This window comes from Podarcis erhardii (genome assembly GCF_964252035.2).
Source record: "Podarcis erhardii genome assembly, chromosome: 5".
Lineage (NCBI taxonomy): Eukaryota > Metazoa > Chordata > Lepidosauria > Squamata > Lacertidae > Podarcis > Podarcis erhardii.
Window position 1 is genome coordinate 12,563,266 of NC_138509.1, and position 16,535 is coordinate 12,579,800.

A 16,535-nucleotide genomic window follows, 5' to 3' on the forward strand; every position below is an offset into this window, starting at 1 on the left:
ATTAAAACTCTCGTGGCCGTTGTTGCATACATGAATATGTTTTTCAGCTTTTTTGGCAGATCTTTCCCTACAATCCCTAACCGGTTCCCACCAATTGTTAATCAGAGTCACAGTGCTTCTGACAGTGGGCAAATGAGAGTGCCGTTGAGTTGAAAAAATTACCAGGGAGCTTAAATCTGTGGGCTTACATCACAACAAACACCTTAAGGCTTCCACCTTTAACACATTTCTGTTAGTGGCTGAAAAATCTGCACAAAGGGACAAAAAGAGTTAACTCGGCAAAACAAAACCCACCATAGTGTAATTTGAGCAGACTTGCTAATATTGCTCTTTGCCCGCCACTGCAGGAGGAAAATGAGAAAGCCGTTTCCACTTTGCTTCTTCCTGATCTGGTGAGTTCAATCATAGAGACTGCTACACTGTGCTGAGACTTCAGACTTGCAGTAGCAGCCTTCAACCTCTAGCCAAGGACTGTTCTGGGACCTCAAAATCAAGCTCGGCTAATAAATTAGATGCTTTGGAGATCAAGGGCACAACCCGCATTTTGCCCCTGAGTATAAACAGCAGCTTAAAGGAGAACCCACGCTCACAGTTTATGCCCACTTCTTGCAGAAGTATATGACTTAAAATATTTGCATGCTTAGAGAAATGCCTTATTTGACATCTGAGGCAGCCTTGCCAGACTTGTTGTTGATCTTCTGGGCCTTTTTGGAATTCTAGGTCAGATGCGTTCCAAGCAGAAAAACTGTCAACATCTAGTCAACATCAGGTTCCTCGCCCTCAATCTAGCTACTCCGTAAGGATGCTGTTCCTGGTAGCTAGGGGTGCAGGTACCGGTCAAATGTGATACCTGAAGTTACTTCTAGAATGCTGGGGTGGTTCTCTGCATTGCTTCTGGCAGAATACGTTATGGTTACCAGATGTCCCCATTTCCTGGGGACAGTCCCCGGATTTACAAATCTGTCACTGGACAAAATCTATCCCCGGAACATCCCCGGATTTCATTTAATGTCCCCGGATTTATATTTTAAGTGTTGTAGATTTATTAGTAGGGAATGAATGTTGTGTGATTGGTTCAACAGCACAAGACACGTCATATGGGGACTTCCGGCGAGCCAAAATGGTGGTCGCCATGGCAGCGAGCAGCTCCTGAAGCCAGCCAGAGCCAACTGCGCTACCAGGCTGGTTCCTGGCTGCTGAGACTGCCACCGCCACTGCCAAGGGGGAACCGGGGACGCCCGGCGCGTCAACTGGCGGAATGGCTGACACACACACACATGACCCAAATCGAGCCGGGAGCAAGAGCGTCCGGCCGACTGTCCGGCGGCGCTCTGGGGCCAGTAAAAACCCCGGAGACAGCGCAAGGAGAAGGAGGAGAGGAGAAGGAGAAGGAAGAGAGAGAAAGAAGAAGGAGAAAAAAGAGGGAGCCCCGACCTTGCTGTGCCGCCGCTGCCGCTGAGGAGGAGAGGTAGGAGAGCACCAGGAGGGCAAGGACATGTGGCCAAGCCCAGGCCCAACCCGAGCCTGCCCCACGGTGGCTAGTGCTCCAAGAGAGCAGGCCGGGGCCCAGAGGAAGACCACGTGACAGAGGAGACCATAGAAGATAAGATATTACTTCTTAATATTTTTTATTTTAAAAATTAACTATTTTTCTCTTTAAAAAAAAAAGTGTCCCCAGATTCTTTGAAAAAAATCGGGTAATCTTAGAATACATCATTCACGAGAGGACAAGAGGTGGAAGAAAAATACAGGGAGAGCCAACTTACCAGAAGTCATCGTGCCAGAGGATCTCGGCTTCTCCACATGCGAATTTGGATCCTTTCTGTGAAATGAAAGACAGGAAAGGTCACAAGTGTATGTCAGTAGCCTGGATAGCTCAGTTGGTTGGAGTTGGTTGGATCATGCATAGGTTGCAGTTTTGATCCCTGCATGGGACAGCTGCACTTTTTAAATTGCAGGGGGCTGGAATAGATGATCCACAGGGTCCCTTCCAATTCTACAGTTCCATGATTCTATGCCCACAACAACTAATATAACATTTTGCCTTTCTACAGTAGGCTAGCTTCTATGAGCAAGAAACACAAAGAGAGGAGTCCAGTCAAAGGCAACCATGGGATTGCGGCACTCATCTCGCTTTCAGGCCGAGGGAGCTGGTGTTTGTCCACAGACAGCTTTTCCGGGTCATGTGGCCAACAGGACTAAACCGTTTCTGGTGCAACAGAGCACTGTGACGGAAACACCATTTACCTTGCCGCCGCAGTGGTACCTATTTATCTACCTGCACTGGTGTGCTTTCAAACTGCTAGGTTCGCAGAAGCTGGGGCAGAGCAACGGGAGCTCATTCCGTCATGGGGATTCGAACCGCCGACCTTCCAATCAGCAAGCCCAAGAGGCTCAGTGGCTTAGACCACAGCGCCACCTGCATGTTTCCCACAGTAATGGTGTCATGTTACATGTGCAAGAGCTAAAAATGACGTTCCTACTGAAACTACCCTTCCCCCACTTTCTCCCACTCCATTTTCATAGCCGTGAGGGGAAGAGGGACCCATCAAACTCTGCAGCCAGAGACAACCGCAGTTGTCAGAGCTGCCTCTAGGTCCCAGCTCACAGAGGACCAATGCTAGGCTGTGGTAATGTATAAAAGTCTTTATTGAAGTTCAGTTTCCATTTCAAAGCCACAGCGTGCAGCCCTACGTCTTAACCCCTAGATCGGCGAAGTCCCGTCTGAGTCTCCTCCCCTCTGACACCAGTTTAAGATCCTAGCCCTGCTCCACCTTTTCCGCTGCTCTCTCCTCCTCTGGGTCCTCCTGCCCGCTGGGGCATTGCCCTTTCTGGACTCTTCCGACGCTGAGTCGCTTAGGTCCTCCCCCTGCCTCCGTCGGGCTTTAGGACCCGGTTCCCAATCCTCATTCTCTGCTGTCCCGCGGAGGCGTGGTCAGCTCTGCCTCGTCTTCTCTCCCTGGTGGGGAATGCACTGGCCCCGATGCCTGGGACTCTTCCCCCCCACTCTGCTCTGGTGGGGAAGCTGGTCCTGATTTCCAACTACTGCTCTGGGAGTCCCTGCTGCCCCCTTGCTCCTGGGGCGTTCCCCCTGGGACCCCCCTGCCCCTGGCCACTGGCGCCCCCTTCTGTGAATCTTCCGATTCGCTGGAGAGGCTCATGGAATCCCTCTGACCACTGTCCTCTTCTCCTACGCTCCCCTCGGATTCTTCCCCTTCGCTCTCCATTTCCCCTCTTCCCTGTGCCTCTGCTCCTGAGCCCCTGACAGCAGTATTTAAGGCTTAGCAAGAAAACACACATCCCAGGTGTTTATCTGTCATGGGGCTGCCTGCCTTACTCTTTTCTCACATCTGGAGAACTCAAGAACATAAAAGTGGGAACCCTACTGATGAGAGCCAAGGTGAAATCATGTTCTGGGGGATGCGGCAAGCACAAATGGTCTGGCTCAACAAGGATTTGCCTTTTCAATACTGTATTTGTTAACACTTATCTCAAAACTGTTCTAGGTAGTCTGCCTCGGGATTCCACACAAAAACACACACACAAAAACTCAACAGGAACCCGGTCTCTACTGCTGCAAGTCTGGTGTCTCCTATATTGTTGTTTTAAATGTTGTGTTTTTAATATCAATGTTGTGTTGTAATTGATGCAAGCTGCCTTGTGACTTCAGGGTGAAGCCCTGCATGTTTGCTGCTCAAAAATGGAGTTACCTGCAGGCTGCTGGTAACGCTCCGGGTTCAAGCCCTTGTGTGGGCTGACCCATGGTGTTGTGCACTGTGGGAAACATTTTGGTTTCTTAATGCCTGCCCAGTTGTGTCTTGCCTGTATGTTGCGTAAGGTCTTATTGTGGGATCATTCTGCTGCCGTGATGTTGGCTCTTTTTGCACATTTATTTTTACGCATGAAACATGGTGAGTGGCAGCAGAGCTGCCATGGATGCCGACATTTGAGGGCTCATCCAGACTTCCATTTGTGAAACGTTTCTAAGCATGTGTTCCAGACACAGGCCAGGCCTTCCACAGACTGTTGTTTGCTCCAATTCAGCGGTAAAACACTTGTTTTCACAGGGAAAAGGCTAGGATAAAAAGAAAGAAAGAAAGAAAGAAAGAAAGAAAGAAAGAAAGAAAGAAAGAAATGCTCAAATGCGAATCTTTAAAGCCCAGACATGTGCCTGGAAAGCGCAGCGCAAAAGGAAGTCTGAATGCACCCTTTGAATGGCTATATTCCCTGTTGCTTGAAGAAAAGCTAAGGTTAATAATTGGGCGCAAAAGGGAACTCAGAGGGCATACATTTTACAAATGCCCTCCCTTTACTCTCTGCCCCCCCTTTACCATCTGTTAGTGTTTCTTGTGGGTGGCGCTGTGGTCTAAACCACAGAGACTAGGACTTGCCGATCGGAAGGTCGGCGGTTCGAATCCCCACAATGGGGTGAGCTCCTGTTGCTCAGTCCCAGCTCCTGCCAACCTAGCAGTTTGAAAGCACATCAAAGCGCAAGTAGATAAATAGGTACCACTCCGGCGGGAAGGTAAACGGTGTTTCTTTGTGCTGCTCTGGTTCGCCAGAAGTGGCTTAGTCATGCTGGCCACATGACCCGGAAGCTGTATGCCGGCTCCCTCAGCCCGTAAAGTGAGATGAGAGCCACGACCCCAGAATCGGCCACGACTGGACTCAACTGTCAGGGGTCCTTTACCTTTACGTTTACCTAGTGTTTCTTGCAGATGCGCTAATGTCCTACAGATAATGCTCAGTTAAGAGTGAGGAACATGGTTGCTTCCGCTGCAAACATTTTGCTCCCCTTTCCAGCCCTAGCCCCAAATCACTGAACAATCAAATCACATTCAATGAAGCCATAGCTTAAAGTGACATCGTTTTGCTGCCAGAGTTGCCCACAGATGAGACTCCATTACACCAATACTGGGGCCTTTTAGCACTGGGGTCCCATGGGGGCAAGCTGCTAAGAAGCAAACTAATGGAATGTTCTGCTCTTTTTCTCCCTGGAAAACACTGAAGAATAAGAGAGGGAGATGTTGTTGGCGTCCCCGTTTCTGCTGATAAAAGAATGCATTCACTTTTGTCCCGTTCACTCCTGGCCTTTCTACAGGGTTGCTGCATTTAGAGAATGTATCTCAGCATCCTGGTCCTGAACACAGAACGAAAGAGTTATAGACTTGTGGTTAAAATGTGGCTTTGGTGGCAGATGGTCTTTCCTCCTTTCACTGGACCTTTGTTGCTAGTTAAATGAACAATGGGAATATATTCTTAAATTACTTTCAGCTCGCAGCCTATCCGCTGGTGGACGTATTGTGGGTTAGCAAGTTTTTCGTCTTCTTCCCCAGTTCATATTCCTCAGCACTAAAACACAGTGTGAATTGTGTCGTTTTTTGTATTTATTACATTTTCCCCTACCCTTCCTTCTAAGGATCTTTATATGGTTCTCTCTGTTCTGAAAGGTAGCTTAGGAGAAATGTGCTTTCCTTCTTATCCTGTTGTGCTCCAGAGAGACAGAACGTCTCCACATGGGCTTTGTTTAGGAATCAGAAGTCATGCTGGCCTATTCTGGACAACTGAATCAACCTAGGCACTAGCTGCTTAAAAACGAAAGAAACAAGTAAAAGAAGAATGGATTCTAAAGCAAATGGACTATGCAGAACTGGCAGAACTAACGGCAAAAGTAAGAAACCAGAATGGCAGGCTATTCATGGAAGACCTTTTTGAAATATCTGAAAAAATATATAATCAGATGAAATCGCGAGCAGGATTTGAAACATGAGGAGTGGTAGAAGGTTGATAACACATGAAATAGAATTATGTGTCTTAGGTGAAATGTTGGTTAGAATGCAATATTGTAAATGGGATAGGATTAAGAACAGTGTGGAGCGAACGCCGGGAAGTCAAGGTTTAAAGAGAAATGTATAATAAATTTGGAATCTGGAATATATATGTGAACATTTTAAAGTTTAATAAAACTTTGACCAAAAAAAATGAAAGAAAGATGCCAACAACCTTGGCCCGTGTTGATAATATTGCAATGGTGTGAAGAAAGCAACATGAACACTTATTTTTAAGAAATATATCCTACTCTCCCAATGTTCTCCCATCCAAGGGAGTGATAAGGTCTGTCTGTACCTGCTTAATTTCAGCAATGATAACACACCAGCTGCTCCCCATTTCACCCCATAACCAATACAGTGGTACCTTAGGTTACAGATGCTACAGGTTACATACGCTTCAGGTTACAGACTCCACTAACCCAGAAATAGTACCTCGGGTTAAGAACTTTGCTTCAGGATGAGAACAGAAATCGCGCAGCGGCAGCAGGAGGTACCATCAGCTAAAGTGGTGCTTCAGGTTAAGAATGGTTTCAGGTTAAGAACAGACCTCCAGAACAAATTAAGTTCTTAACCCGAGGTGCCACTGTATTTTTTTTAATGTATTGCCTTTTTTCCAATTCAAGCCATAAATATATTCCAGAGCAGGTCTTTGGCCCTTGCTACAAATCATGACCCCCTTCATGGATCACTGCCTTGCCGTGGCGAAGGAGCTTGAATAACTCAGAGAAGCTATGAGCTATGTCGTGCAGGGCCACCCAAGATGGACAGGTCATAGTGGAGAGTTTTGACCAAACGTGATCCACCTGGAGCAGGAACCAGCAAGCCACTCCAGTATCCCTGCCAAGAAAACTCCATGGACAAAGACAACAGGCATATAGAGCCTGGCGTGTTCTGGTCCATGGAGTCATGAAGAGTCCGACAGGACTAAACGACTAAACAGCAACAACAAATCATGACATAAAACTACTTCCATGGTTGTTCTTATGCATATTGGGGAGGGTGTGTGTGTATCACACATTGTAGTGACTCTTCATTGTCATTAAAGGTAAAGGTAAAGGGACACTTGACCATTAGGTCCAGTCGTGACCGACTCTGGGGTTGCGGCGCTCATCTTGGTTTATTGGCCGAGGGAGCCGGCGTACAGCTTCCAGGTCATGTGGCCAGCATGACTAAGCTGCTTCTGGTGAACCAGAGCAGCGCATGGAAACATCTTCCCGCCAGTGCTTTCGAACTGCTAGGTTGGCAGGAGCAGGGACCGAGCAACGGGAGCTCACCCCGTCGCAGGGATTCGAACCACCGACCTTCTGATCAGCAAGTCCTAGGCTCTGTGGTTTAACCCACAGTGCCACCCGCGCCCCTTCATTGTCATTACACATAGTAAATAACACCCCAAAGTACAACTTCCTATCATGGGGACTATTTCTCCCTCCTGTAAACAAAAACCACCTGAGCATAAAAACACCAGACTTTTTTGGGGGGAGAGTTTACATTATCTACCCCAACTAACGTTTAAACAGAGGTTGAGTCTGGCAGACATTGGCCTGCTTCACACAGGCAAAGAGCCAAGGTTAAAAATTGTCCTAAACCATTTTTTTAAAAAAATTGCAGACCAGTCTGACCCCCAAAATCCAAAGCACAGGTAAATTATAGTGATCAGCAACTAGATTGGTAAGGAGAAAATGTATAAAGTTATTTATATGTGATACTATCTAACTGTAACAATTAGTCTGCTATTCAATCCGTAATAGGACAATGCCCATGTAAAAAATATCAGCCACATTGTACTGAAAACTTCTACAACAACCCTGTAAAGTAGGTGAGTAATTTGTTCTTGTATTGCTGCTGCCTAAGCCTGCCTAACAGGTTAATGACAGAGGCGAGGTCTGAATTTGGGAAGGCCCAAGCTGACAGATCACTGCGCTTGCCATTATGACAACAAAAACCCTGCAACAGGAACAGCACACCTCCAGGCATCTCACAAGTCTCCTCGCATAACCCTTGCCAATCCTTTGGATGTGTGATAGCTATAGACCTTTGTAGCTCTGACCAGTTCCAAGCCTTCTAATAAAAATATCAGAAACTCTCTCAACAACAGCTGCAGTAGAGCAATGCCTCAAAAACCAGGACAGGACTAGAAATTAAACTATACGACACAGGCTGGTTGATGCGGCACCCGCATCAATGCAAGAGGCCAGAAATATTTACAGTGGTACCTTGGTTCTCAAACTTAATCCGTTCCGGAAGTCCATTCCAAAACCAAGGCGTTCCAAAACCAAGGCACGGTTTCCCATAGAAAGTAATGCAAAATGGATTAATCCGTTCCAGACTTTTAAAAACCACCCCTAAAACAGCAAGTTGACATGGATTTTACTATCTAACGAAACCACTGATCCATAAAATGAAAGTGATAAACAATGTACTGCAGTGTTCCACACAGTCACAAAAACGCAAAGTAAATAGCAAAAACAGACAGACCTCAGCATTAACACTCAAAACGGAAGTGTGGCACTCAAATCTCAAGTGCAACAGTCAAAACAGAGCACGTTTGGCTTCCGAAAAAGGTTCGCAAACCGGAACACTTACTTTCGGGTTTGCAGTGTTTGGGTTCCAAGTTGTTTGAGTACCAAGGCATTTGAGAACCAAAGTACAGTGGACCCTCCGGATACGAACTTAATTCGTCCCGGGAGCCCATACGAAAAGTCCGTATCCGCAAGCGTCGCTTCTGCGCACACGCACGGCGCGATAAAACGCTTCTGGGTTTGCCACGTTCATAACTCGAAATTACGTTACCCAAAGGTAACGTAACCCGAGATACCACTGTACCACTGTACTAGAGAGCTAAAATTGGACACACTGCCCCCTTACCTTTGGTCAGGTTCTTCTACCAGAGCAGGTGCCATATTCTGCACCCCTCATTTCAACTGGGGCGTAGAGTTATAACCCCGAGTCCGAAGCATGCTGTGTGTGTCCTGCTTGGCTGAAGTGTAGGAAGAACTGGCATCAGGAAACCGTCTTCCTGTCCTTCCGACACCTTTAAATACTCCATCCTACCCCCGGCTGTGCTTTATAATTAGAAGAGCTCATCTGAGTCATGTCATTGGCCTCGTCGTCCTCCTCCTCCCAGCCAGCCTGGCACAGTCCCCCTCTCACTTGGACAGCAGCCAGAACCGCAATTCTTTTCGGCAGATCGGGGTGGAATCGGTGGAGAGGGACTCGCCGGCTCGAAGAAGAAGAAAGGGGGCTGGGAGTCCTTTGCAGAAACAGTCGGCTGAAACCTGGATGTGTCGCATGAGGAAAGCAGGCAAGCTCAGCCTCGGTGTGATGGTGGCTGGAGGGTGACTGAATGTCGTCATTTTCAAATAACCGGCATCTACTATGCATGCCACCCGTTCCAGCCCAATGGGGCAGGGATCACACCAGCTGTCAGGCAAATATTTCTACAGTCGTCAGCTCAGCAGGAGGAGGGCTGTAGGTTTTGTTTTCTCTCTAGCAATGGGGAATTCGCGGTGGGTTGTTGTTGGTTTTTCCCCCTGGGTGAATTTTCTGCAGGAACTAGAGCTTGTGTGGTTCCAGCATCAAGCCAGAGCCTGGGTGATCAGCTTTCAAATCTCCACTCAGCCCACTGGGTGTACTTGGGCCAGTCACCATCTCCTGGCCTAACCTACCTCGCAGAATTGTTGTGAGGATTCAATGGAGGTGGAGGGAGAAGCCTGTACACATTGAACTCCGTGGAGGAAAGTTGGGACATAAAAGTAACATTAAATAAATGAACAGGAAATGGAAACGGCTGGAGCCTTTAGCTCACAGTCTCTCTCTGCGGAATTGAAATTGCAAATATCTTTATAGGGGGTGAGGAGAGAATTGACAGCAACCACGGCAGGGCCACGGTAATCCAAGGAAGAATAAGGACCGCCCGGACCAGAAGAAAATTCCTTGCATGGGAATAACTTCCACATAGGAAACTTATGCTCCTGTGCTCAAAATATTCAGCGGGGTTTGACACATGGCAAAATATTTCTGCTTCACTGCATGCTCACAGGGAAGAATCAGATACTAGTCATAGCTTGCCTCTGTGTACATTGGGAGGCACATATGCATTCACCAAACATGACAAAAATGCAGGCCGGATTCTCACACTGCCTTATGCAGAAGTGACTTGGTTCTCATGTAATGTGACTCTCGGCATAAGCCTCAACAAGCTTTGACCACGCTAAGCCTCTGCTATCTTAACCCACTGTACTCTAAGCCACTTTTTAAGGCCTACAACACAATCCTCTTAGACGCCGGAGGGAGTTGCAGTACTAGCCTAAGCTGCCCACCACCCACAAGGGCCAGCCTTGACATACCTGACCGGTGTTTCTCAAACTTAGGTCCCTAGCTGTTGTTGGACTACAACTCCCATCATCCCTAGCTAGCAGGGACAGTGGTTAGAGAGGTTGGGAGTTGTAGTCAACGACAGCCGGGGACTACAAGTTTGAGAAACACTGTTAGACCTAATGATGTCTTGACCTTAGAACTTGCTCCTGACTTGTTGACTGATTTGCTAAGACAAAAACCAAAAAATATAATCCAGAAACAATGGAAATGTCTAAATGATTATTTATGTAGACAAGGATTAAATGTAAGGTATTGGTTATGTTTAGAATAGATTTATGAAAGGTTTAGAAAACTTACTGATTAGAATATTTGTGTGGGGGAAATATGGGATAACAGATACAATCTTGCTTAAAATGTATAGAGGAAGTGCAGTGTAAGCGATGGAAGTCAATGAAATTTTATTATTATTTTCATATTGAGATATGTGTAGAATAAACTTGGAAGAAATTCTTCCAACTTTTTTTCTTCTTTTTTCTTTTCTTATCTTTTGTTCCTTTTTTCATATAAATGTGCTTATCTGAAAGATTATGTATGTATGTATGTATGTATGTATTTGCAATATTTTGCTTATATTTCGTAACAATTATGTTAAATAAAGAAAAAAGAAAAAACTACAAATAGAACTTGCTCCTTTATCCAAGCAACTTGTCCCTCACGGTGGGGATCCTGTTTCCTTGGACCTTGGACCTTGACTCCTCCCTGGTTGTGACTATGTAGGAGCCACTGTTGGCACTCTGCTTTGGGCTGACTTTGGACCAGCATTTGTGGCTGCTATCTGAAGACATTGCGTTGTCAGGAATGAGCTGGCGTACGGCAAAGAAAGAGGAGATGGCCTAAACTGAGGATTACATGCTTTTGAATCCTGAATACAGTGGTACCTTGGGTTGTATACGCTTCAGGTTACAGACTCTGCTAACCCAGAAATATTACCTCAGGTTAAGAACTTTGCTTCAGGGTGAGAACAGAAATCGTGCAGCAGCGGCACAGCGGCAGTAGGAGGCCCCATTAGCTAAAGTGGTGCTTCAGGTTAAGAACAGTTTCAGGTTAAGAACGGACCTCCAGAACGAATTAAGTACTTAACCCGAGGTACCACTGTATTTGGTTACGTTCCAGCTAAGTTAGGGCTTCTAAGGGGACACATTTAAAGGTGTTCCGAACACCTCTGGAGCTCATAAGAAGAATGAGCAAGAATTAGATCAGATACTCGCTTCTTCTACCCTTTCCAAATTATCTTTCCTCATCAATAAATGACATATAATGATGCCCAAAGCAACAACTCTATTGAGGCACTTGTTCCCTGCAAGTCCAACCTGGTAGTGCACTGACACTTGAGAACAGCCGTCAGCTGGACAAACTGGGTGGCCTGGCGCTTATTAGGGGTTTGTAAACAGGCCTGAGACAACTTGTCTTCACGTAGTATAAATGAGGCCTATTAGGATGCCACGAAAGTATGTGCTGTACTCTATGCAAAAATAACAGCAAGAAGACTCCAGAGTGACCCAGGGAGAGATTTAGAAGGGGCAGGCGGAGAGGCAGTAGGAAAAGTCCAACTGCAATGAAGAGAGGTCTGCATTCCAGCAAGGCTGTCCTTAAGACCTACTGGTTCCCAAAGTTCGGATGGCACAAACAAGGCTTCTAAGGGACTTCGCAGGTGGAAATGCCAACTAGCGGCGGAGGAAGCCTCTTGGGCACCATAGGGATGCAGCACCCATGACAGCCCATCCCACCCGCTGCCTCCTCTCCCCCAGCTGTAGGGTGGCTGAGGCCCCACCATAGTTGTCAACCGTCCCTTATTTGGCGGGAAACTCCCTTATCCCAGCGCCGTTTCCTGCTGCTGTCCCGGATCGATGTTGTCCGGTAAATTTCCCAGGTTTCAATGGAAGCAGCTCCTCTCCCTCCCTCCATGCCGGCCAGAGAGGAGGGAGGCTCCAACTGTGTTGCTTGGCTGTGTTGCTCACCCAATAAGGAGTCTAAGAACGACTGGGGGGTGGAGCTTGCATGCCTTGTGCCAATCAAATTGGCCGCCTTGCCTGGGGACTCGCCTTTGCTCAGCGCTTCCCAGCGGAGAGGTGACGGTGGTTTCCCTTGCTGCATCCCCTTTGCCGGGTTGCTGCGCTGTGGAAACCACCTCTTGAGGCTTCGTTTGGCTGCTGGTTGACTAAAATCCCTTATTTTGGCTGCTGATCCCTTATTTTTGAGGCTGCTGGTCCCTTATTTTCAAATCTGTAAGTTGACGGCTATGGGCCTCACAGCACGCCGTGTCCCTATTGGCATGGCGACGATCCGCCCAGGGGGGATTTTGTCACCTCCCCTTCAGGGATGGCACCCGGGGCGACCGCACCCCCTGCACCCCAATTCTCCGCTACTGATGCCAACCTCAGGGTGGAGATTTATGGGCTTGCTCGCTCAGGTCTCCTAACAAAGTTGAGAGAGAGATTATTTGTATCGTGGTTAAGACTCCCTCGAAATGCAGGGCTTGTTGTTGTTGTTGTTTTATAGGGAAGCTGGTGGAAACGGAAGCCGATACTTTGTAAGCAACAGGGAAATAATTAAAGACCGAGCTGCCAATTGCTCCGTTGCCAGAAGCAAGCCTTGTTTGACAGGACTCACAAGATTTAGTGCACGAAGGCCAACATTTCTAGGGCTAGCCCCGGGTTGCAATCCTAAATACACCGACTGGGGAGTACATTTCCTGCTGACACCTTATACAGTGGTACCTCGGGTTACATACGCTTCAGGTTACAGACTCTGCTAACCCAGAAATATTACCTAGGGTTAAGAACTTTGCTTCAGGATGAGAACAGAAATTGTGCTCCGGTGGCGCGGTGGCAGTGGGAGGCCCCATTAGCTAAAGTGGTGCTTCAGGTTAAGAACAGACCTCCAGAACGAATTAAGTTCTTAACCTGAGGTACCACTGTGTCATTTTTATTCTTCCATCTGGTGACAGCCAGGCTAGGGGAGAAAAATACCTGGGGTGATGCTGCCTAAGAGAAAGTAGGGGGGCTGGACTTGGCTTCCCTTGACCGCAGGCCCTTTTAACCGATTCCATCATTTTATATGAAACAGGACAGAGAGAGATGGGGTGGGGAAACAGATGTGGTTCTTTCAGTCATGTCTAGTGGTTTAGTCAGAAGCCTTTTGGGGGGGGGGGTCCTACTGAATTACCGAAGACGGATTAAGGTCCGTATAGTAAAAGCTATGGTTTTCCCAGTAGTGATGTATGGAAGTGAGAGCTGGACCATAAAGAAGGCTGATCGCCGAAGAATTGATGCCTTTGAATTATGGTGCTGGAGGAGACTCTTGAGAGTCCCATGGACTGCAAGAAGATCAAACCTATCCATTCTGAAGGAAATCAGCCCTGAGTGCTCAGTGGAAGGACAGATCCTGAAGCTGAGGCTCCAATACTTTGGCCACCTCATGAGAAGAGAAGACTCCCTGGAAAAGACCCTGATGTTGGGAAAGATGGAGGGCACAAGGAGAAGGGGACGAGATGGTGGGATAGTGTTCCCGAAGCTACCAGCATGAGTTTGACCAAACTGCGGGAGGCAGTGGAAGACAGGAGGGCCTGCCGTGTTCTGGTCCATGGGGTCACAAAGAGTCGGACACGACTAAACGGCTAAACAACAACAACAACTGAATTACTGAAACTTGTGGAGCTTCCCTGACTTCCCAGTGACTTAACTGGGGAAGTGAGCAGGCTTCCGACAGCTGGAGTTCTTCCTTCTCAACATGGCCCTATGCCTGCTACGCATCTTGCTGTTTCCTGGTCAGGAACAATGCTTGAATGTGGCTTAGGTCTTCCAGAGCTCTTATGTGCTCCTTGGTCCTCTGGCTGCCCTTGCCTCTGGATTGCCGCAAAGCTCCTGGTGTCCTGGTAACTTCAGACACTGACTATGATACACATGTTAATTCTTCGTATCCTGCTCTGGCCAAACCGGTTTCACACAGTTCTGTTTTGTTTTGCATGCAGCGATTCAAGCTGCACACAGGAAACGCAAAATCTACTCCTCACAAGTGCTGTTTTTCCTCCTGAAGTATGTTGTGCATTTTCGGTGCAACAATCATACCTATTGGATAGTGATTATATCCAGTGGGTGCCTTGGACGTTCTACAGAAAGGCAGGGACTACATTTAAAAGAAGAACTAATAATAATACATGCAAGCAAATACAGTGGTACCTCAGGTTAAGAACTTAATTCATTCTGGAGGTCCATTCTTAACCTGAAACTGTTCTTAACCTGAGGTACCACTTTAGCTAATGGAGCCTCCTGCTGCCACCGCGTGATTTCTGTTCTCATCCTGAAGCAAAGTTCTTAACCCAAGGTACTATTTCTGGGTTAGCGGAGTCTGTAACCTGAAGCGTCTGTAACCCGAGGTACCACTGTACATTTACAGAGCCTGGGAGTTTCGAACACTGATAGCAGCACCACTGCAAATGTCTTGGAATCAGTGTTCGGAACTGCCATTGTTCTAGGCACATTTTGTGATGGGTAATTTCATTAGTGCGTGCAGTTTCTGAGCTCTGGGCACAGAACTGCACCTGAAATTTCAGATTAAAGCTGCAGAGTGGAAGGAAAGGAGGAGTTTTTTCTGCCTCCCCACTTCCAGCTACTCTCTGAAGACTGGAGAATAGACCCTCTTAAGAATATTAGGGGGGTGGGCAGGGGAAGGACTAGGCCATGTGAAAAATGAACATAATATTTTAACCACAGTTCATTTTCAGCTTCGTATTACTGGTATAAAAAAATCGCACCTAGACTTTCTGTTTTAGCGCCCATAACCTAAGTTTAAGGTGTCGATTAGCTCCTAGCTTTATTATCTCAGTTTCTAACACTGCCTGGAATGCTATGGAAGCAAAATCGGAAGGCGGGAAGAGCATAGCTGTCAACTTACAGATTTGAAAATAAGGGACCAGCAGCCTCGAAAATAAGGGATCAGCAGCCAAAATATGGGATTTTCCCAGCCCAGGTATGTTCAACTTCTGAGCCCCTCCAAGCCAAAGGCAGAAAGCCCAGCCAGCAGCCAAACGAAGCCTCAAGCGGTGGTTCCCACAGCGCAGCAACCCAGCAAAGGGGATGCAGCAAGGAAAACCACCGTCACCTCTCCGCTGGGAAGCGCTGAGCAAAGGCAAGTCCCCAGGCAAAGCGGCCGATTTGATCGGCACAAGGCATGCAAGCTCCACCCCCCAGTCATTCTTAGACTCCTTATTGGGTGAGCAACGCAGCCAAGCAACACAGTTGGAGCCTCCCTCCTCCCTGGCCGGCAGGGAGGGAGGGAGAGGAGCTGCTTCCTTTGAAACCTGGGAAATCTAAGGGACATCATCAATAAGGGACAGCAGCGGGACACGGCGCTGGGATAAGGGAGTTTCCCACCAAATAAGGGACGGTTGACAGCTATGGGGGAACGCATGCGGAAGAGATCAGTCTGCCCTTCTTTTTCCAATAGGTCCTGTATAAACATCTCCCTCCCATAAGGGCTAAGACTCTAAAAAAGAAACAGGGCCAGCCCAAGACATTTTGGCACCTGAGGCAAACCACAAAATTGTGTCCCTCCACCAAGGATGAAAGGGTAAGTGAAGATCTACATCAGGAACAAGGCAGGCGGGGAGGAGGAAGAAAATCAAACTTGCCTGAATCAAACACTGTCACGGCCCCCACCATTTCCTTTCTAGGGGTTGGAGGAGACCAGCAGCACCTATTCACTGATAGACTGCTGTAGAGGCAGCACAGGGAGGCAGATCTAGCCAATATTCAAAATTAGCCAGTCGCCAGACGCATTTTGCACCCGGCTCTCGACCACTTGCGACCAAGTGAAGATGCCTGGGTGCCAGGATGGCACCCGAGATCTCCACCATCTGGAGGTGCGTGCCTGGAGATCACTAGATCGGGACAGTTTTCACACACTAATACCCCACCCTGTAGAATTCTATCAGTTACTGTATTTTTCGCTCCATAAGACACACTTTTTTCTTCCCAAAAAGTAAGGGGAAATGTCTGTGCGCCTTATGGCGCAAATGCGTGGTCCCTGGAGCCAAACTGCCCAGGGGCGAAAAGCAGATTGTGCTTCTTTTTTTGAAAGAAGGAAGTGGGTGTTGAAACAAAGTCACGGATTGGCAAGCAATTGGAGAGAGATAAGGGATGCTAGTGATAAAGGAGCCTGCCGGGGGCGGGGGGGCGGTAAAAGAGCGAACTTGCAAGGAGAGGAGACAGGAAGATTAAAGCAAGGAGGAGAGAAATTAGAAGAAGAGGAGGAGCAAAAAAACTGCTCCAGCTAAGGAAAAGACACTAAGGCAAACAAGAGGGAAGGGGGTGTTGAAACAAAGCCACT

At 47.5% G+C, this 16,535-nt stretch overlaps 1 protein-coding gene and 1 long non-coding RNA gene across 34 annotated transcripts in view; one reads left to right on the forward strand and one right to left on the reverse strand.

Moving 5' to 3' along the window:
- SORBS1 (sorbin and SH3 domain containing 1) overlaps positions 1-16,535 on the reverse strand; it is a 151,451-nt gene that overhangs the window by 113,614 nt on the left and 21,302 nt on the right. For 7 of the 33 annotated variants that reach the window (XM_081864149.1, XM_081864141.1, XM_081864152.1 and 4 more), the window contains exons 1-2: positions 8,697-9,119; positions 1,767-1,822 (exon numbers count right to left, since the gene is read on the reverse strand). In XM_081864149.1, the coding sequence (XP_081720275.1) occupies positions 1,767-1,822; positions 8,697-8,731 (91 nt within the window). In that variant the 5' untranslated portion in view covers positions 8,732-9,119. Of the gene's footprint in view, positions 1-1,766; positions 1,823-8,696; positions 9,134-16,535 lie in introns of those variants that run through there. The other 26 variants (XM_081864139.1, XM_081864138.1, XM_081864135.1 and 23 more) reach the window with 18 other exon arrangements.
- Positions 13,394-16,535, forward strand: part of LOC309343216 — an 86,538-nt gene continuing 83,396 nt past the window's right edge. The window contains exon 1 of the long non-coding RNA XR_014157194.1: positions 13,394-13,701. This is a non-coding gene — a long non-coding RNA (uncharacterized lncRNA). The remainder of the gene's footprint in view (positions 13,702-16,535) is intronic.